The sequence below is a fragment of the Notamacropus eugenii genome, chromosome 1 (assembly GCF_028372415.1).
Source record: "Notamacropus eugenii isolate mMacEug1 chromosome 1, mMacEug1.pri_v2, whole genome shotgun sequence".
In the NCBI taxonomy this organism is placed as follows: domain Eukaryota; kingdom Metazoa; phylum Chordata; class Mammalia; order Diprotodontia; family Macropodidae; genus Notamacropus; species Notamacropus eugenii.
Genome location: NC_092872.1, coordinates 596,077,323 through 596,100,467, shown reverse-complemented (window position 1 = coordinate 596,100,467; position 23,145 = coordinate 596,077,323). Strand labels below are relative to the sequence as shown.

Here is a 23,145-nt window from a genome sequence, read left to right as displayed (position 1 = left end):
TGGTAAATGGAAAGATACTGGTCTGTCCCCAGTTTCTGTCATAGCACGTTCCAGTTTTCTCAACAATTTTTGCCAAATAATGAATTCTTATTCCAAAGTCTCAAATACTTTACGCTTATCCAATACAAGGTTATGTTTTTTCACTGCTATAAATTGTATGTCTACTCTATTCCATTGATCAACCTTTTCTTAGCTGGTGCCAGATAGTTTTGATAATTACTGCCTTATAATATCAGTTAAGATTGGATAATGCAAAACCTCCTTTCTTTACTTTTTTCATTATTTCCTTTGATATTCTTGACTTAAAATTTTTCCAAATGAATTTTGTCATTTTTTTCTAATTCAGTAAAAAAAATTTTTTTTAGTAATTTAGTTGGGTTAGTGTTGAAAATATAGATTAGTTTGGGTAAAATTGTCATTTTTATTATATTGGTCCTGCCTGCCCATGAGCAATTAATATTTCTCCAGTTATTTAAGTCTAATTTCATTTGTATAAAGTTTTTAAAATTTATTTTCAGTGTTCTACAATCACTGCCATATAACTCAGATTTCCCCCCCCTCCCTTTCCCTCTTTCTTCTCTCCCTTCTCCCTTCCTCCCTCCCTGAGACGGCATACAATTTTATATAGTTTCTATACATACATTCCTATTAAATACATTTTCACCATAGTCATGTTGCATAGAAGAATTAAAATGAATGGGAGAAATCATATAACAAAACAAAATGCAATACAAAAGAAAATGTTCTGCTACAATCTGCAATTGAATTCCATAGTTCTTTCTCTGGATGTGGAAGGCATTTTGCCTAAGAGACCATTAGGAATTTTTTAAGTCCTTGCATTGCAACGAAGTTCCAAGTCTACCAGAAAAAATCCTTGCATACTGTGGTTGTTGCTGCGCACAGAGTTCTTCTGGTTCTGCTCCTTTCGCTTAGCATCAGATCATATAAGTCTTTCCAGGCCTCTCTGAAGTCTTCTTGTTCATCATTTCTTATGATGCAATAGTATTCCATTACATTCATGTACCGTAATTTATTCAGTGATTCCCCAATTAATGGGCATCCCCTTGATTTCCAGTTTTTGGCCACCACAAAGAGAGCTGCTATAAATATTTTTGTACATGTGGAACCTTTCCGATTTTTATGATCTCTTGGCGATACAGTCCTAGAAGCAGTATTGCTGGGTCAGAGGGTATGCACATTTTTGTGACCCTTTGGGCATAGTTCCAAATTGTTCCCCAGAATGGTTGGATCAACTCACAGCTCCACCAACAATGAATTAGTGTTCCAACTCTGCTGCATATATCATCTTCCTGTTCTGCCATGTTTGCCAATCTGATAGGTGTGATGTGGTATCTCAGAGTTGTTTAGATTTGCATCTTTCTAATCAATAGTGATTTAGAGCATTTTTTCATATGGCTATAGATAGCTTTAATTTCTTCCTCTGAAAAGTGCCTGTTCACATCTTTTGACCATTTATCAACTGGGGAATGACTTGTATAAAAATTTTTTTAATAATTTTGTTTATATAGTTCCTGTATTTGTTTTGGCAGGTGTACTCTCAGAAGTAAGGAGGGAATGCATACAGATATAAAGGCCTAGAGATAAGAAATGGAGTGTTGTGTGTGAAACAGAGGAAAAGCCACTTTGACTGGACTGCTAAATATAGGAGGAGGAATAAATTCCGTTGTGTTGGAAAGACAGGGGCCAGAATCTGAAAGGCTTTAAAAGCCAAGTAGAAGAGTTTAGATTTGACCCTAGAGGCAACAGGAAGTAACTAGAGCTGGCTGAGTAGGGGAATTATAGGGTCAAGATATGTACTTAAGAAAAATCCCTTTGGCAGAAGTGTGGAAGATGTACTGCAGTGGGGAATGGCTAGAGGCAGAGGAACTAATTAGGCTGTTATATTTATCTAGGTGAGAGGTGATGAGGGCCTGTGCTAAGATGGTAACTTTACGAGTGGAGAAAAGTGGTCAGATGTGAGAGATGTTGTAAGATAGAAATAGCAGGTTTTGGGAACTAATTGGATAAGTGGAGGAAAGTGAGTGAAGAGTCAAATAGTGTTACAAAATCTAGAGAAGAGAGAGTGTCCAAGAGAAGGGGAACAGTTAGTGTTAAAAGCAACAGATAAATTGATCAGTAGTAGAAAGAGCACTGAACTTGAATCATTTGTACTTACTTCTCTCCTACCCATAATTGTGTGACTTTGGACAAACTACTATAGTGTTTTTGGGTTACAGTTTCCTCATCTGCAAAATAATATTTCTGCTGTCTAACTTGTAAGAATATTGTAAGGATCAGTTAGTGGATGTGTTATAACTGTAGAGTACCATATAACTAGAAACTAAATTGTTTCTGCCTACTTAGCTATGGTTTTTATTATAACTTCTACTTAAATTTGTGTCCTTTGGAATGTAGAAATGTGAGAGGACCAGAACCAGGAGAACATTGTACACAGTTACAGCTATGTTGTATGATGACTAACTTTGATAGACTTAACTCGTCTCAGCAATGCAAGGTTCTAAGACAATTCCAAAAGACTCATGATAGAAAATGCTGTTCACATCCAGAAAAAGAATTATAGATCAAAGTATACTATTTGCTCTATCTTTTGTTTTGTTTTGTTTCTTCTTTTTCATGGTTCATTCGTTATAATTCTTCTTTAGGACATGACTATGTGAAAATATGTTTAATATGAATGTATATATATATATAGATATAGATATATATATATAGAACCTATATCAGATTGCACGTCATCTTGAGGAGAAGGGAAGAGGGAGAGAAAGAAAATTTAAAACTCAAAAACTTATGGAACTGAATGTTGTAAACTAAAAACCATTAAACAAATAAATAAAAAGAATGTGGAAATGAAGGAATATCTTATAAATCCCAGGGATTTTGTAAACTAGAAAAAGCGACTTTAGAGGAAGACATAAGGGCACTTTTAGTTAAGGTGGCGTGCAGCATCATTCTGATGGGGTATTGTTATCCATCCTCAGAACACAGTGGGAAGCCAGAAGGAATTTAAATAAAGCAGAATAGGGGAATTAATGAGCTTTCCAGCTCTTGTTGAGTTAGGATTTTGTTGTAGCTTTTTTTTTTTTTTGAAATGTGAAGTCTAAGAGTTTCATATACATCTATAGTTTAACTTAAATACATACTTTTAGGTTAAACAAGATATAATTTTGTTAAGCGGTTGGGGAAGACGACTCATTTTTGTCATGGTTTTCCTCGAGTACATGATCGAAGGAATTGGCCATCATGCTTTGTTTCTAAGTAGTACTTGTTTGTTACCAGTAGTATTTGTTTTTATATCGTTTCCATTTAGTTTATTTTTCATTGCAAGACTGTGATGATGTTACATTAAGAATAATTACTGAAAACATTTTTGTTGTTTGTTAGATAAGATGTGAAGGAATCCGACTTTATCTTCTATGGCTTCAAGCACTTCAGACAAATTGTGCAGAAGAGCAGGTGCTAATTTTTGCCTGTCTTGTACCTGGTTTTCCAGCAATTATGTCATCAAGAGGTCCCTGTACACTTGACACACTTATAAATCCTACTCCTTTTTCATCTGATAGTAAGTAATATTACTGGATGTTGAAACTATCCTTTATATTTGTGTACCTATTTAACTTGTGAGTATAAATCATAAGCAGGTCTCTCTTGTGAAGGATAGAATCTATAACAAAATCTGCAAGGATTAAAGATGATTACTGAAGACTCAGAAAAGAAAGTTTTCTGTACTGAAACCCTTGGTACCATCAATATTAGAAATGTTTGTGGTATTATAAATAGAAATGACACTAAATAAGATGCATTATCAGCTGCCTGGTTACTGTACCCTAAGGACCACTCAGCTTTTACATTAGACTCACAGCTGAAATCTCTGAGTGGCAACTAGAATTTGAACTCCTTGAGAGAAGGGACTGTCCTACTTTCTATTTATACCCCCAGCCTTTAGTGTGATGCTTTACGCATAGAAAACATTTAATAAATGCCTTTTTGCTCATTCGTTCAGAGTGAATGATACCTTTTTTTAAAATACAATAATTTTATATTGAGGCAATTGAGTGAATCCCACTGACTCCATCTTATGACTCAATTCTGGAACTAGCTCAATTCCCTTTCTATTCAATTTTGGGTCTAGTCCAGTTTCTGTCTTGTGAGAAAACTTTATTCGTTGTGAGAATCATGAGAAAATTTTATTGCATTATTTGAACCTAGCCTTGTGTAACTAGGAAGCTGGATTACCTCTAGTTGCTGTTTAGAGATCCTTAACTAAGGACCATAGTTATGCTGACCAGAAACTCAGTCAGATCCAAAGATTAATACAAGAAGTTTTCTCACAATTATGTATCTCAAGCTACCTATGTGCCTTACATGAAAACTGGTACCATACTGGTCAGTCAGTTACTGTTTCCATGTTCCTTTCATTGAGTACAGACACTTGGGAAACCTATTTTTCTGATTTCAAAGAATTGTACCTATTTGATCTCCCCCTCCCAACTTAGAAAGTCACTCTAATATTTTCTCTAATTAGAAATCAGATGACCTAATTGAACATCTTGGTTAATTGTTTTTTAAATTAATTGGTTTTATTTGATTGTTTTTAATGCATAAAAATTTGCCTTCCCCTGTATTCGGGATCCAGTATTAAAGTTAAGAAAGCACTAAAACCTATTTATTGGGCAATTGGCCTGCATTGCTTAATAAATCAATTTGCTCAGAAGCTCAAATCTTTGTTTTCTTACACATTTCATCTTTTACCTGCCACAGTATAGGTTAATATATGTCATATATATGTTTATATAGAAGTTTGTGTTTAGTGTAGTGCTTTCTACATAGAAAGCATTTAATAAATGCTTTTTCATTCATTCATTTAGTCAGAGTGAACAGTACCTTTTTTATAAAACATAGAGAATAGCCCCCAGGATGAAACTATAAATATGTTAAGGAGATATTATAACCATTTGTATTTTGGATAGTTTAACTGCAATATATTTTTTTTTCTGTAGATGCTAAATAGTATTGAATTTCCTCACTTAAACTATTCTGTATTATTGCTCCCACTACTGCCTGTCAAACTGAACATTGTAATTCATTTCAATTCATCACAGCTTAATTAGATGACTCCTATGTATAAGGTATTATATTTAGACGCTTAGAATACAAGGATAAAATAGGACACCATACCTACCCTCAAAGAATCCCTACAGTCTAATGGGGGATGGTGGATTAATGAGGTCTCTTAATGTCTATAATATTGACATAATGTGAAAAAGTACAAAAAATGAGCTAAACAAAATGCTTTTAGAAATTTGAGGAGAGAGATAGCATTTTCTACTAGGGGATTAGAAGAGGCTTCATAGAAGTGTTGCCTGAGGTGGAATTTCATTAGATGGAGATGGGAGTAGAGTCTCTTTTAAGAACAGAAAGTGATATGAGTTTAAAGCAGATAAGGGTTGGATAAGGCCATGATATATCATGTAGTTAGACTAGAATATAGTGAAGAAAAGTAGTGGTAGGTTGAAACTGTTCCAGGAGGACCTTCAGTATTGGGATAAAGTAGATTTCTATTTCCTTTAGGTAGGCAGTAGGGAGCCATTAAAGATTTTTGAGCAGGGGACTAGTGTGATCAAAGCAGTATATTAGGAAGATTACTTGGGCAGTAGTATCAAGGATGGATAAAGGAGGGTGGAAGCTGTAGAAAGGCAGAACAGTTGAAGCTTTTAAAGTACTCCAGGCAAAAAAAAAATGATGAGGGTTTGACTTAGATGGTTTTAGTGGAAATGGGAAAGATGGGGAGAGAGAAAGAGCGAGAGAGAGAGAAAGAGCGAGAGAGAAATCTTGACAACAAATTGGGTATGAAAGCGTGAAGGACAGGGAAGAGTTAAACATTCAGTTCATAGTATTAGTTTGAAGGTTTCAAATCTGTGTGACTGTGAGAGTAGAGAATTTAGGGAATGCCACAGATTTTTGGCAGGAAAAGATGATGTTTGGTTTTATATATGTTGAGCTTGAAGTATATAGTAAGATATCTAGGTAGAAAAAAATATAGATAGCAGTTGGAAGTAATGAAATTAGAGTTTAGAGAAGTCAAGTCTGAGTATGTAGATAACAGTAGTCTTTGATGTAGAGGTGAGGAATGAAACTGTGGTTGACTCTTCAGTCAGTCAGTAAACATTTATAAGTGTCTATTACATGCCAGGCGTTGTTCTAAGTGCTGGAGATAGAAAAAGAGGCAAAAGCCAGTGCTTGTTCTCAAGGAGCTAACATTCTAATCAGGAAGACAACAAGGAAGCAAATATGTACAAATAAGGTATGTGTAAGATAAATAGGAAATAGTAAGTAGAATTTAGAGTCTTTGGGAAAGGTTTCTTGTAGAAGATAGAAATTAAGTTGGGACTTGAAGAAAGCCAGAAGCCAAGAGATAGAAAAGAAAAAGAAGAGCATTCCAAGCATGGAGGACAGCCAGAAAAAACACCTGCAGCCGAGAGATGGAGTTCATTGTTTATGAAATCACAAGTAAGCCAGTCACTGGATTGAAGAGTGTGTGGTAAGGAATGAATGGTATGGAATCTGGAAATATGGGGCTGATGCTGGATTATGAAGAGCCTTGAACCCCAAACAGACAGTTTTGTGTTTGATCCTGTAGTTAACAGGAGGCCATTGGAGTTTGAATATGGGATGGCATGGGTAGACCTACATTTAAGAAAATCACTTAAATTGCTGAATGGAGGACAGACTGGAGTGTGGAGAGACTTGAGGACGGCAGAGCCACCAGAAGGCTACTACAAAAGTCTATATGTGAGATGATGAGGTCTGCACTGGTAGTATCAGAGGAGAGAAGTAGGGGTATTACAGAGATACTGCAGAGGTGAAATTGACAGATCTTGGCAACAGCTTAGATATGGAGGTGAGATACAGTGAGGAATCAAGGATGACACTTAGGTTGCAAGCCTGGAAGACTAAGAGAATGGTGGTACCCTTGAGAGAAATAGTTAAATTTGGAAGTGGGGAGGTTAAGGGAGCAAAGATCATAAGTTCTCTTTTGGACAGGTTGTGTTTATGATGAGAATTATCCAAGGGAGCTGATGAGATCACAACGTGAAGTACTATAGATGAAGAGGAGAAAAGAGGACCCAGGACAGAGGGTAGGAAGAGTGCCAAGATAGTATATGGGGGCCAGAAACTCTAGAGAAGAGAACAGTGAAGAGTCAAACTAGTTCACCAAGAGATCAAGAGAGGGAAAAAAGGAGAAAATTGCTAGTGAAGAGGTGATGGCCTGAGACAGAACTGAGAGATCAAGAGCTTAGAGGCCATGGTATGGACAAAAAATAAAATTTGATGAGAGCAGGAAGAGGGAGAGGTATATGGGTTGAAATTGGGGAGTGAGGGGAGGGAATGGAGGACTCTTAGAGGGGTGGGTGAAGTGGGGGATGGGAGGTGAGGGGGAGAAGATAAGGTAACAGGGATAGGGTAAAAAGAGAGACTAAGAAAGAAAATAGTAAAAATAAGATGGAGGGAAATTCACAAATTGTAATTATAACTTTAAATGTGAATGGGATGGATGTTTATAGTGGCTTTTTTTGTGGTGGCAAAGAACTGGAAATTGCAGGGATCCCCATCAATTGGGAGATGACTGAACAAGTTGTGGTGTATGGTTGGGATGTAATACTACTGTGCTATAAGAAATCATGAGTTCATTGATCTGAGAAACACATGCAAAGACGTGTATGAAATGATGTGAAGCATGAAGTGAGCAGAACCAAGAGATCATTGTATACAGCAGCAACAATATTGTTTTAAAAATGACTTTGAGAGACTGTCATTTTGAGTATTATAAATGCACAAATTAAAAATAAAGAACATATGAAGAAATACACTATCTGTGTCCTGAGAAAACTGATGAATAGAAGTATGTATAGAATAATTTCACACACACACATATATATACGTACATATATATATACATAGACACACATATATACATACATACGTATATGTGTCTAATGACAGCCATCTCTGGGGGGGAAGAATAGGGGGAAAAGAAATTTATATGATAATTTTGTTGTATATTTGGAAGAAATAGTAGATTGTACATGGCAGATTTGCAGTTTTATATGTAATCATCTTTTTTATTGTATTGTGTTATGGAAATGCTTGTTTTGTTCCAAGAATTTAAAATAAAATAATAATTTTTTTAAAAAGAAAGAAAACCAATAGATTATGGTCAGCTAAAGGGATTTCAGAATTCTTGAATGTATAGGAGATAAATTTGTGGATGATGATAAGATCAAGGGTATGACCATCTTTGTGTGTAGTTGAGATGGGGCAGAAGAGTAGGTCATGGGAACAGTGTAAGCTGGGGAACTGATGGTTATTGTATTTGAGGGTGAGTCAATATTTATGATGAAGTTGCCCGTATGAGGGTAGGAGTTGGGAAGCAGAGAAATATTGTGAGCTAGGTGTTAAGCTCATTGGGGAAGGAAGAAGAAGGTCCTGAAGGTCTTTAGTCAACAACTGGCAGGATCTTGATTGGAAGATATGGATTGTATGGATGTCAAAGGAGGAGTATGATGGAGGTAGGAGGAAAACCTGGAAGTGGCAATGGGGAGAAAGGAGCATTAAACTCCTTTTTCTCAACCACTGAGACAAAGGAAATAAGTGAAGGCATAGCCAGTGCTGGAAACGGTAGCCAGCTCATAATATCTTGTACCCTGTATGGGATGAGGTTCTCAGAGGCCTGTTTCTGGTAGCATGGGAGACTGATATTGGTGGTGTTTCTGAAAAGTAGTGAGGCTTATTTAGGGAAATCTGAAGCCGATCAGAAATCTAAAGTTAGTATTTGTCAGACAGGCATGAGACTTGGAAAGATAGTGAGTTTGTGGCCCTAGGGCCTTTAGTATTTGGGGCCTAGCATACTGAAGAAACCAGTTCTTCATAGTAGGCCCTGGGTTCTTAAAAGAAATATATTTTTATAAGCTATTTTTTGGTCTAGAGGGACATTTGGCTACAATATTGTACCTTTATGTGGTGTCAAGCTTCCATTAAGCTAAGTCCTATTGCTTTGTTCAGCTTCATCTTTGTAATTTTCCACTGTGGCCCACTTGCCCTTATATCAGGTCTGAGTGTCAAGGGAGGCTGTTAGGAAGTATTCATGGAGTATTCATAGATAATTCGTGCTACTAGTACATTTACTTAAGGACAGAACATTGACTTTGTATCAAATGCATTTTCCCATACAAACTTTACTACCTTCTGCATCCCTTCTCACTCATGAGGGCCTTCAGTTTAGAACCAATCTAAAGAGGTCTAGGGGTTGGGCAATTAACTCCTGAAAATTTAAGCAAAAAAGAAATCGATGATGTTTTTTCTTTTTCAGGGTGAAAGAAATGTCTTTAAAAAATGTGGTTGCATGAGTAAAATTAGCAGTATTAAGAATGGATAAATAGAAGTGAAGATGCAGAAGTTTTTTGTACTGGGAAGGCATTTAAATCAGCCTATATGCCCTAGGATTAGCAGTTTATTTTTTTTTAATTGTTATAACTCTGAATTCCTTGCTTTCTGTTTCCTTATTAAAATTTAACTTTAATGAAATTGAATTATTCACATTTTAGCAAAGATACATCCTGAAGAAATAAGTCCACTCTTGCCAGCTGTATCAGGTGAAAAAATTGGTGATGACCAAACCTGCTTTTTTCTTCAGGTGTTATTGAGATATATGGTTATTCAGGTAAGAACTGTAAAAATACTATGCAATTGAAAACTTGTATATTTTGGCTGTAGAGAAGAAAGAGAATTTAATTTGTTCTTATACTCAGATATTAGTTGTTGTTAGTTCACATACTTCAATTAAGCATTATTCACATAATACTTTTATGAAACAGTCTTAACAGTAATATCATACAATCACTTCAACAAAGGTATGGTAAACATAATTTTTTCAAAATGAAAAAGTTAGCTTAAATGTTATCTAACATTCAAATCAATGATTTCAGTTGGCTAAGTAATATGTAACCAAGTTGGAATTTAAAGGTATCGATTTTTTTAAATGGTTAGCCCTGTGGATTTACAAATATTTGTCAAATTCCTGCTACATTAGCTATTTTATTTATCTTCTTTAAAATAACATTTCCTCCTATATGGTCCACCTTAGCATTTAAAAATAAAACTATCAGAAGTAACATAACAGACATTTGCTGTCATTTTATAGCTTTAGATGTACAAGGCAGTATTCAGGAAACTGCTGATTTTTCCTTTTTGGTACCTGAAGTTATATTGTATATAGTTGTTGAATGAATGATGGTATTAGTTGTGACCTCATAAAGGCAAAGTTTCCTTTAGATGTGATTAAACAAAAGAATAAAATGAGTTTCTACTGAATATTTATGAAAACTAAAAATGGAATTTAAAAAATTAAGACAGATAAGCTGAAACATTAACTAGTTTGTACTGTTGCAAGCAGAATTTGACACAGGTAGACTGAGGCACGTATTCTCCAAGGAAGATAATAGTTTATTAGCAGGGAACCTAATAATAAAGTGGGTTCCTAATGACTGCCTCAGCCAGAAGATCCTGAGATGGAGATGTAGCTCCTTTTTGTAAACATAGAACAAAGAACAAAACAGGCTAGGTGAGGAAATAATGCAATTGATTATAGGGTTTGCAGCATCATGGAGTTGAGGAGTTATGATTGGTTACGTTAAGGAACGTGGACATACCTACACGTGGGACCAGGACCACCTTTTTCTGTGTCTTAGAGCAGTGCTTTATTGATTCATGGGACTCGAGTGCATCCTGAGTCTCTTGATAGTGGACCAGACTCACTAGCTCATGGGAATGAAATAAGATTCACTTTTAATTGACAAGAATGGGCTAAGATGGGGCCAGGTCAGTTTGTAGGCCCTAAAAGACAATACACAGATGCCATGGGAGATAAAAAGTTATGAGGGATAAAAGTTTCCTTGACACAAAGTAATTTTTCAGGTGGTGCTGAGATAAAAATTCCCTTAGAGTTAAAGTGTTTATGAAAGTGTTGAACCTCTAAATTTAGCTCAGTTTTTCTTTGATTAAAAATGATTGATAGGGAGACTAAACTTTTGGCATCTAACTTGAGAGAAGAAGACTAAATTTGTGAACTTATGAACTTCACTCAGAAACAAAGAAAAGGCTTATAAAATACGGAATTATGTTATAGAATAGAATCAATTACAGAGTGGAATTATACATAAAATACAAGATTGTTGTTTGATTTTCACAATATAATCACTATTTCTAAGTAGGGCATGCAATTTCACTGAGATTTTTAATTTAATATTTTGTTTTGAATTTAACTGACATCCTCCTATATGTATATGCATATATGTATACTGATATGCTGTATATATATATACAGCATATCAGTATACAAAGTAGAACACAAAAAGAGAATTGAACATGAAACCATAACTCTATTCCATACTACCTATTTTTTAAATGTATATAATAAATTCAACTCATTACTTTCAAAACTGCTTTGTTATCACATCCTTCTTGACTTTTTTCTGTGTTCATATATGCATTTAAAGAAAATTTCAGTGATCCCTTTTTCCATTACTTGATCACTTTTGCTATTCCCTTTCTCTTTCCTCTATCCCAATGAAAAACTGGTGGAGGGGGGCAGGGAGAAATGACAAACTGTAGAAATTAAAACCAATTAAGGTAAACTGAGGCACAAAGTTCAATGCATGATCAGTTTCTTAGTAAAGTATGAATTTGCCAATAAATAGGATTTTAGCTTCCCCAGGAAAGCTTATGGGGTTAATAGCACTTTTTAGTTTTGGGAAGTACAGAAAATAGGAAGAATCATAGATGGAAGAAAATACGACTAGATGGAAATTGGGAATGAGGGCTAGCAAGAACCCCCTCCTTCCCTCCTGTGACTAAGAAATTTTCATTGTTTGAGTCTCACTGCATCTGTGAGGACAGAGACAGCAAACTAGACTTCTTTGGGTTCTGAACCAGTCATCCTTGACACGCTTGGTGGTATGAAAATGCTAGGCCAGTTTCCCTAATGTCCTTTCAGGGTCATAGATTTCTTGACACAAGAAAAGAACAGTGGTTAACAGGAGAATTGGATTTCTAAACTTAACTCATTACAAGCTGGCTAAATTTCTGAATTAAGTTCAGAGACAAAGAATCATGACTTAGGCTGTTACGGAACAAAATCAATATTTTGTAAGTAATGTCAATTTTTTAAAAAAAGAATCATTCTAACTATTTCAAAACTAACACCTCAGTCTTGTCACAAATAAGCAGAATTAAGCAGAACAGTTTCACGTAGTGGCCACATTCATATATGTATATGTCTTTCCATACCTTGAGTCTTATACCTCTCTGTCAGGAGTTAGGTTATAATATGCTTTCATCATAAGTCATCTGAACTAATGGTCAGAGTTTTTAAGTCTCTCAAACTTGTTTTTCTTTACAATATTGGTATCATTGTATAAATTGTTCTCCTGGTTCTGTTCATTTCACTCTACATCATTTCTTGCTTTGCAATTTTTCCTAAAGTCATCTTTAGTCTTTTCTTACAGCTCAGTAATATTCCATCACATTTATATCATTTCTCAGTTTTTTTTTTGTTTTTTTTCTCTTTTAATCTCCCCTTCAGGATCCATCCTAGGAAATTTGGGTTTATTTTGCTTGTGGCTTTTCCCTTCCTGATGTTATCCCCCACTTAACTCCACCTTACCCTATCTCTGTCTGTTTCCCTGTTGAGATTGATATTTTTATACTATAGTAGGTGCCTATGTGTACATACATATTTCCATATGTTCAAACTTTCTTTGTTCAGTTTAGATATGAGTGTTGTCCTTTTAATGATCATTGCCCTCATCTCTCCCTCTGTTTTTAAACTTTCACATATATCCCACTTATAAAAATAGTAAGTTCTCTTGTTTTTCTCCTTTCTACTCTTGGATCTTCCTTTTACCCCATTTTTTCCTTCTCTACTTCAGAATCAGAACAGAATCAAAAGAAATCTGTTTTTCTTATTTAACTCCTTTTACATCCTTAATTTCCTACAGGGCACCAGTTTCTTCTGCTTCTATTAGAATGCTAGCACTTCATCATTTTATAATCCCTTCCAATTTTTAAATGAATTTACCTTTCTAAGCTTCTCTTGACTTTTGTTGCATTTCTGACTACCTACTCAGTTCTGATCTTTTTATCACAAATGCTTGAAAATCCTCTGTTTCATAAAGTGTCTGATTTTTTTCCCCAGTAGGATCATAATTATTTTCAGGGTAAATTACTCTTGGTTCTAAGTGTATTAACCTTTGCTTTTTAGGATATCATATTCCAAAATCGCCTCTCATTTATAGCAGAAACTTTCAAGTCTTTTGTGATCCCAACTTTGGTTCCTTGGTATTTACTTTCATTCTGACTACTGATAGTGTTTTTGTTTTTTTTAATTTAGAAGCTGTGGATTTTGGTTATGATTTTACTGAGGTTTTTTGTATTTTCACCTTGTCCTTTTGTTCTAGTAGATATGGACAATTTTCAGTTCATTTCATTTCTTGATATACAGACTTTGAAAATGATGATTTTAGAGAGTTGGCTAATTTAAGAATTACCATTTAAGAGTTGTCTCTCATTGATCTGATTTCTGTTCAGTTATTTTTGATATCATATACCTTATATTTTCATCTTTTTTTTCAATCTTTTAATTTTTAAAAATTGTTTCATAGAGTTGATTTCTATTTGGAAAGTTATTTTCAGGAAATCTGTTACTTGGAAAAAGTGTATCACTTTCTGTTTTAAGTTGTTTATTTTTCTTCCAGTTCTTTTCTACAGAGTTTTAATTTAATTTAAAAAATTTCCTGCTTTACTTTTTTTCTAGATTTTCATGTGCTCTTTGTGGAAAATAAATTTTTTTCCTTTGAGTCTCACCTTGCAGTTGTTAATCCTTCTCTATTAAATTTTTGGGTATCTTTGGATCTATAATAATTTTTTATTGCTAGTGGTGTCTTATATTTATATATCTCTCCAGCCTTCATTTTTGCATGGGAGCTTTCTGCCAGGCCTGGGCTTTGTTTCCTTCAATGCTTTTGTATTGTCCTCCACTGACCTCCCCTCCTCTTGGTTACCCCTACCTCAAACTTTAGAGATGCAGAAGTCCATATTTTCAGGATCCTCTGTGAGGTCTTAGAATAGAGGGATGTGGATCTCAGAGCTCCTCTATATCTGACCTGGTTCCTACCTCTCTTTCTAGATTCCTGCTGTGGCTTTCTCACCATCTTGGAGCTTTCTTGCAGGAGCTTTCTGTATTCACTGCTTCCCAGGCTCTAGGTGTTTCTGGTCTGTCTCCAGAAAGGGTTTGTTGTGTTTGCTTATGTTGGTGCTGACTTTTATAACTGGCCCCTTCCCATAGCCTCTGGGCTTCTGGCTGACTTTTTGTTCAGTTATTGATGGATCAGGTCACTTATTGACGATTTTCATTCTCACTTTCTGAGCATTATTATGTATGGTCCTATTGTTTTTAGGCTTTTGCTGGAGTAGATGTATGGAACTGGGTTACTTGGTAGCTGTCTTCACTAGAAGATGACTAGTTACTCCAAGATTTAATGAAAGAGATGACATAATGAAACAAAGTTATTTGAAAACTAGTAGAATTAAAGGAATATAGAGAAGATTTTGAGATAGCTTTCAAAGACATTAGTGTTTGAAGAACTAGTCCTTAATCATGTTTACTATAAGTTAAAACAATGGCTTTACTTTTTCTGGATATAGATTTCATCATTTCATCACTTAGGCAACATGTTGCCTAAGTGGAACAAAACACCACATCGCAGCATTTCAGAGTCAGGAGTAGGTAGGTGCTATCTTTGTTTTTACTTATCTTTTATAAATTGCCTTCAAGTCATATTTCATTCTGTTCTGTCATTTTTAGCCCGCAGGCTATTCTCTTTGGTAGATAAAACAATCAAAATAAGAGATGAGCAGTCTTCTGTTATCAGCTGTAATCATTTCATCTATCCTGAGAACTATCCCAATATCTTCTTTGATCTTCTTTCCTGTTATATTAAAATTCCGTTTGACTTATACTTAGCTTTCCTTGTTCATTTTAACTCATTCTAAGTTTCTGCGCTCATGTCTCTTCATACTGGACGGTGGCACACTTTCTGAATCATCTTTTATTTTCCATCTTTGCTTTCATATTCCGTATGTCTTTTCAAATTTTAAATTGGCCACAAAGTTCCATGTGCTTACCCTTTTGTCTCTTTATGTGTCTTACTTTTCATTGGAATTTTCTCTGCATCCTCAAAATGTCATTCTTGTGTACTCTCCATCTCTCCTAGGGGTATTTCTTACCTGGAATTTTATGTCCTGTGATACTCTGTCGTCCCCCCCCCCCCTTCTCTGACCCTCTTGAAATAGGTTGTTCTCAGATCTTAGAAGCATGCCAGGATATGCCAAGATTTACTCTCTTCTATCACAGACCTGTTTGAAATTCTTAGATGTAGCCATCACTTCTTACCAAGGGTCTTATCATTTCCACCTGAGCAAGCAAGTTTAGATGGGTAAGAATTAGATCCAAAATTGCATTCTGTATTGTTAACTTCACCATCTAAAGGATGAAATGATTACTAAAGCAAATCATTAAGTCAGTATCTACCCTGCTTTTGACTGAAACATGACTTCCTGAATATATCTGTTTCATCTTTCTGTCCAAATGTTAACAGCATCACTTCTGTTTTTGCTCCTGTTCATCTTCATCCAAATGCTCCTACCATGTTTCCTTTCTACTCTTTCTTGAAGTTCCTCATGTGAATATATCTTCTAGATATTTGATTTGTTTTATTGATATTACTATTCTACTTCCCCAGTCTTAATGTTTATCAATCATAGCATTTTTTTGTTGTTGTTCAGAAAGTGGAATAAAGGAAAAGAGAGAAGAGTTTTTTTAATCAGGTAATTAAGGAAGAGAATATTAAAAAGTTTTGTGCCAGCTAGAAAGAAAATTGAAATAGGACTAACTGAAGTGAGATTGGTGACAGAGGATTGTCAGAGGATGGAGAAGGAAGAGAAAGTTTAGGGTTGATAAAATATAGGGTATTTACAAATCAGATGTTGATAACTTGAGCACCATTATTTTTTTCTAGTAATAATTAACTGAAGTTAATCACTATTTAACCCAGATTTTATTCTCAATCTTGAGTAGACTGTTAGTTTCTAAGTCAGGGATGAGTCAGAAAATCCTTGAGTTAGAAACTGCTTCATTCTTTAGTTAGAAGATAATATTTTTATATTAGAACCTTCTAAATGTATATATGGCTTGTTGTAAGATCACTTTAAATCTTTGTTGTCAGTAGGTGTTAAAAGGCTTAGTTGTTTGTTTTTTTTTGCCAGGTTAATTTTTTTTTTTTTTTAACTTTAAAAAGTATTTATTTTTTTTTTTGCTTTTTTTTTTTTTATTTTGTCCAGGTTAATTTTTTAAAAAATATTTAATGTTTTATTTTCCCCCAGTTACATATAAAAACAATTTTTACATTCATTTTTAAAACTTTAAGTTCCAAATTCTGTCACTTCTTCGCTCTCTACCTCCCCTCATTGAAAAGGCAAGCACGTCAATATAGGTTAGACATGCATAGTCACACAAAACACTTCCATAATAGTCATGTTGTGAAAGACTAACTATATTTCCCTCCATCCTATTCTATACACCTCCCCCCCTTTATTCTATTCTTCCTCTCCTTTCATCTAGTCCCTCCTTAGTTTTCTTTTTCTTTAGAGCTTCTCGGCAGAAAACAAAAGAACAATTATAATCATTCATATCTTATATTTTGAATTGTGAGGCTGGTGGGTAATCGTCTTCCTCAATCAGAAAAAAAATATTTCTTTTCTGTTTTCCTGACTCCATATTTTCCCTTTTCAATATAAGTTTTATGTCTTTGGAAGTTGGTAACTTGTACTTCTTAAAACAGTATGTTGAGCTGGCATTTATTGGCCATTACAAACTTTGGAATGCTTTAGTTCTGATATATCTGTTTTCTTAAATTTTTTTATTTAATGGAGATTTGATTAGGGCATTTCTTTTATATTTGGGCATATGCAGAAGGGGACCAGTGTCTCTCCAAAGCACACGTACCCAGCACCACAACAAAGTGCGCTCATCCAAACCATCGTTAGACGTATGAAATCCAAGTTTACATGCACATATTTTTTAGAAAAGATCTTTTAAGTAGAACACAACTAGATTCTAAAAATAAAAATATAAAACCTTCAGTTGTAACTATTAATTACTTTCTTTTCACATCATTAGTAAAATACTATGTTCTCTTACATGCTTGTAATTCTTGAATTAAAAAACTCAGTAGAATAAGAACCAACATTTATGTAGCACTCTAAATTTTGCAAAACACTTTATGTTCATTTTTATTTGAGTCTTACAGCCATGTGACATTATCAGTCTATTATAGATATAAAGGATCTGAGACTCAGAGAGTTTTAATTGATTTACCTATGATCACATAGCAAGTAACCCTAAAAGGCAGGGTTTGAACCCAAGTTTTTTGTTTTATTTTTACTGTAAGTATAGAATTCTGTCCTGTCATGCTGTCTCTGAGCCATACCAACAGCATTTCAGTAAGTTTTCATGGGCTGTAAATTTAACCTATAATATGTGCCTTCCAATTTTCCTGATACAGTCATATAAATAAGAGTCAGAAGGGACTTCAGAGGTATCCAGTCCAATCTTAGTATTTTATAGATGAGGAAATTGAAGCACAGAGAGATTGAGTGACCAGGGTCACATGACAAGTAAGTGCCTGAGATTTGATTTGAGCCCATGTCTTCCCAAATCCAGACCCAGCCCTCTGTTCGGAATCCTGTGCTGCTCCTCTCCATGTGGGATTTTTTTTTGTTTTTGAAGGAAGAGGAGGAGCAGTTTGGTCCAGTGCTGGATAGAAATTGAGTTATTACCTTGGAATAATTTCTTTATCTTTACTTAAGCTAAAATAACAGAAACAACCCTTTTCTTCCTCCAAAACACAAATTAAGAACCTGTACTTGCAAAATAGAAAGACTACTTGAAGTTGATAAGAACTATAGTTTGATAATAAAATATTCCACTCAATTCATCCAGTATTTATCAGGTACTTATTAAAAGCAAGGTATTGTGCCTAGGCCAAGAGAAAGAGAAAGTATTGAAGTGAAGAAACATCCTTGACATCCAGGAGTTTCTAGTCTGTCAGCTGCCGTTCTGAAAACCTTCTTGGTGGAGGGTTGATAGGTTTTAAATCTTGCCTAACACAGGAATTTTTATTCTGGGGTTTGTGATCTTGTGACAACTATATTTCAATATAAGTAGTTTCCTTTGTAATCTTATGTGTTATATGCATTCAGAAATATTATTTTGAGATGAGTCTATAGGCTTTACCTTGCTGCCAGAGTGGTTGGTTCATGATCAAAAAGAAGTTAACCCCAATCAAAGTAAAATATTTTAAAACATTCTTTAACATAAATATTTTTATTTGGATTATTGGGAAATATTTTTCTTTTTTGAGTGCTCTGTTCCATGATTTATATTTGCATTATAGCATTGATCTATAAAGTTATTTCTGTGCTTTATTTGGGTTTGTGCTTGATTGTATTTTTTCACATCTCTACTAAACTTTAAATACTGGTGAGGCAGAGTACTTGAGCATGTTTTGGTCTATCACGAAGTCACATACACATCATAAACTGATTGGCAAAATACTGTTGCTGTTTAAGGTTTGTAATTAGTTAGAAATAGAGCTGTGTTTAAAAGAATAATCACTGTTCTCTTCAGTAGCATGTGACCTTTGCCACACTTTAGAAAGATCAAGAACCCCTTTTAAAAGGCAGAGTGCCCCAGTACCTTCCGGGCTGGAATTGGAATCAGGAAGACAGGTTCAGATATTGCCTCTGACACTTATTAGCACTACGATCCTGGGCAAGTCATTTAACCAGATAATTTCAGTTTCCTCTGCTGCAAAATGGGAAAAATAATATCTGTACCTCTAGTACCTACTTCACAGGGTTATTGTGAAACATTACATGTAAATATTTTACAAATCTTAAAGGACTATGTGAACAGCAGACTAGTCAAAGTATGTAGGTAAAAATTTGCCTATGTCATGTTTTATGCTTCAAAATTTTCCCTCATTTCCCCTCAATTCCCTCAAGTGATTTACTTGAAACTTTATTTTTGAATACAAGCTGTACAAGTTCAAAACTTTTAGAGCCCTGTTCTTAAACTTTAAATTTAAATTCTTTAAATTTTTATTTTACCTTAGTGACATGAAGTAGGAATAAAGAGATTGTTGTATGAAAAATTTATTCAGTCAGGCCTGAATTCTAGTTCACTTTTTTCCAAAAACTAGTTCTGTGGCCCCTGGACAAGTTAAATTTCTGTTTTCTGTTTCCTTATCTGTAAAATGAGGAGGTTGATCTAGCTTCTCCATAATAGATCTCCTAGATCTAGAATTCTGCCATCATATTCATTTCCTAAGTAGTGTATTGGCTATTGAAAATATGTTGCAAATGTTTTCAGTCTGATCCTTGATATTTTGCTGAGGATTATCAAGTAGTGATTGGGTATGTATTACATACAAGCCATAATGCTAGGTGCTGTGGAGATAAATATTAATGCCACTAACAAGATGAAATTTGTAATACATAACCTCGATGGGGGCATAAGATGAAGGAAAGTTTTCTCTCAATCTGTGGAATGTCCATAGTTAGAAAACTTTTTAGAAAATCCTAAACTATTTAGAAAAATATTTAGGACACTCATTTAGATATCAGTTTCTAAAGCTTTTGCCTATAGTAATGAATATGTGTTCATGGTAAAATTGAAATAAATGTTGAAAGAAGTTAATTCCAACAAATAACAATAAACATTTGTTAAGTTCCTACATTTGAAGAACAGAACAATCCCTGTTCTCAAGTTGCTTATGTTTAACTGGGGAGATTAAACATATATACCATTAAATAAACACAGAGTGTGCATAAAATATTGCTAATTCCTGGAATAAGTTGCACCTGAGCTGTGCTTTGAAGGAAGCTAAAACTTTTATGAAACCAATGTGAGGAGAATGTGCATTACAGAAAGGTATGACCATCATGGTAAGGTCATAGAAGTAGGAAGCAAAATATAGTGACTGGGGAATGGACCAGACCATAATACTGTATGCTATTTGCCTGTAAATATCTTAGTTTTAATTTAGCTTTCCTACTAACAATTTTAAAGATTAAAAAAAATGGTTACAGACAAAGGGAAAATATATTATTTAAGTAACATGAAATTATAATATTCGTATATGGTATATTTCTATCTTTGTGATTGTCTTATATTAGAAAATGGCAGCTTTTGATAAAAGTTCTAAAATACTTGTTTTAAAATAGTTTTTCATGATATATCTCTTGGGCTTTGTTAAAATATCATGATTCCATCATTTGAATTAGTTTTAGTTTTTAACTTGTCCCTTTAATGTGATGGTATTTATAATTTTTGATAGTCTTTTAATTTACTATATGTTGATTTGAAAAAATGTATTACAAATTATTTTTTAAATATAATATTCAAAGGCTGCAAGCTTGGAATGGAAGAATAAGGAGAACCAAGACACTGGGTTTAAATTTCTTTTTACTTTGTTTCGAAAGTATTATCTTCCCCATTTGTTTCCGTCATTTACAAAATTAACCAACCTCTACAAGCCTGTCCTGGGTAAGTAGTGATTTTAGCCACTTATACTGAATTTTAAATAGTTTCCTTCAACTTCCATCATTAAAATCTTTTTAACTAAAAAATGTAACTGTTCAAATATTAAAGGTTGAATCACTTAGATGCTTTTTAACCTCTACCTTTAAAGAATTTTCTAAGAAATTGCAATTTATGTTCTTCTAAGATTTAAATTATTCATACTCTCACAAGGGAGATCAAGTAAAAATAATTTATATTTGGTTTGGAATGCATTACTTTTGTCTGTAATTTTACTTCCTTTAGGGAATATTAAAATTACTTTTCATTTCCTGAGCCTCTCATAGCAGGTGATAGAATATTGTGATTTAAGGAAATCAACCTGGGATTAAAATTTGTGGTTAAAAAGCAGATAAGTTGCCCATAATAAAATCCAGAACTACCAGTCATGAATGCATTATAATACTGCCTACACTAAAAAGCAGTAGCTTTGATGGGGGGAGGAAGGGTTATGTGTGTGTGTGTGTGTGTGTGTGTGTGTGTGTGTGTGTGTGTGTGTGTGTGTGTGTGTGTGTGTATGTATATGTGAATATTTGCATACTAGCTGATCCCATGCATTGAGAGAGATAGTTGAAAACATTTCTGTTCTAGCTTTCAAAGTTTTCCCCATGAAGTTTGAGGAAGCATCCCACTGTGTGGAGGCAGATCACAGGCATATCTTTATTGTATACTCACCCCTTCATTCCTACTCTAGACATTTTTATATTCATGAAATAAATTTAAAATTAATTTCAAAGGTACTTTTGAAAATAAATCATAAGGAGATATCGGGGGTCAAGGAGTAGTCCATCCTTTTAATGTCCCTGGAATGATGTAGTATTACTTTAAACATTGGGTTATTTATAGAACGAACAAGGAAAAATGTTGTTTGGAGAGTAGAACTTGATTAACTGTTCTAGTGTAATGGAAATAATACTTACCTGAGAGCCTCGAGATCTGTTTTTTTATTTTAATCACCAATTTGATATGAACTTGCTGAATAGCCTTATGTCAGTTACTTTGCCTTCCTCTTCCCTAATTTTCTTTTCTTCTTCCCTAGAATTAGACTTGAGGATCTCTAAAGTATGGGGGGGGAGGGAAGGGTAGACTGAGACTTTACTTACCTATTATTGCATTTTTATACTGTCAATTTTTTTTAAAAGATATATTTGCTTTATATAGAAGCTTTGCTTATGAAATGACAGATTCTGTATCCATGTATAACTATAGTCATATTCAGAAATATTATCATGGTAGATAGATAACTGCATATGTCAGGTATTATCTCAAAGCTATTTCCATGTTTAGATCTATGGTAGAGAAGAAAAGGGCAGAAAAAATTGTGTATATGTATTTGGCTGACATTCCAGAAGGTTTGTTAGATTAAAAATAAAACAAAACTTTTCAAAACTGTCATCTAGTGATTAGGTGAAATGCCTTCCATTTTAATAGATTCTGCTGCCAGGAAAAATGTTAGCAAATTAACAATCAGTAAATTTGGTTAATGTGTTTTATTAGGTACTTACATTTTAAGTCTTAAAAAGGGCTCAGAGAAGAACACAGTAACTGAATTTACTGTGTCAGACGTCATGTTAACTCTACTATTTGTATTGATACAACAATATAGTTTAAAAACAAATAGATGGGTAATTCAGATGCAAAATTATTTCTTAATCGAAACCTAATATGGAGACAATGATAGTGCTATCAAAAAGTACTACTTTAAAAAATGAGATTTGAGAGTGTCAGAATCAAGAAATCTCTACACCAGATCAGTATAACAGCTTTATAATTTAGATATATGTATCAAATGCAAATATTTATTTTCACTTGTAGTTGTGTTTTACTTAACTAGATTGTGTACTCTTTTACATTACCAGACATCCCCCATTCAAGACCAAAACCAATATATGTTACTGCAACTCGAAACAATGAAAATACTTATAGCACAAAAATTCCATATATGGCAGCTCGTGTTGCTTTTATTAAGTGGATTGTAACATTTTTTCTGGAAAAGAAATACCTAACTACAACTCAGAACACTAAAAATGGAGGAGAAGTATTGCCTAAAATCATCCAGGTATTTTATTAATCATTTGTTCTCACTTTCTTCTTTTTTTCTACCCAAGTAACATAAACAGCTAAAGGAATTTTGAATTGAATTTTTTTGGGAGGTGGGCTGACTGGTGCGAGAACCAGAAATAGTTATGACAGAGTTGTGCTATGCATGACTCTGTATGCATTTAGAAAGATCAGTCCCTCTCTTAAGGAGATTTTACATGACTGCAAGTCATGTCATCATCTTGATGTCATGGGCCTCTTTGAGAACAAAGGACAAACACACACACATACATACACACACACACACACACACACGTTTTCAAATACTATCT

The 23,145-nt window shown here is 34.2% G+C and overlaps 1 protein-coding gene across 7 annotated transcripts in view; it reads left to right on the top strand.

Annotated features, from left to right (window-relative positions):
* The window catches only part of RALGAPA2 (Ral GTPase activating protein catalytic subunit alpha 2), a 428,361-nt gene that overhangs the window by 57,345 nt on the left and 347,871 nt on the right, over positions 1-23,145 (top strand). For all 7 annotated transcript variants that reach the window (XM_072634579.1, XM_072634577.1, XM_072634576.1 and 4 more), the window contains exons 6-9: positions 3,403-3,580; positions 9,624-9,739; positions 20,602-20,740; positions 22,633-22,832. In XM_072634579.1, the coding sequence (XP_072490680.1) occupies positions 3,403-3,580; positions 9,624-9,739; positions 20,602-20,740; positions 22,633-22,832 (633 nt within the window). The remainder of the gene's footprint in view (positions 1-3,402; positions 3,581-9,623; positions 9,740-20,601; positions 20,741-22,632; positions 22,833-23,145) is intronic.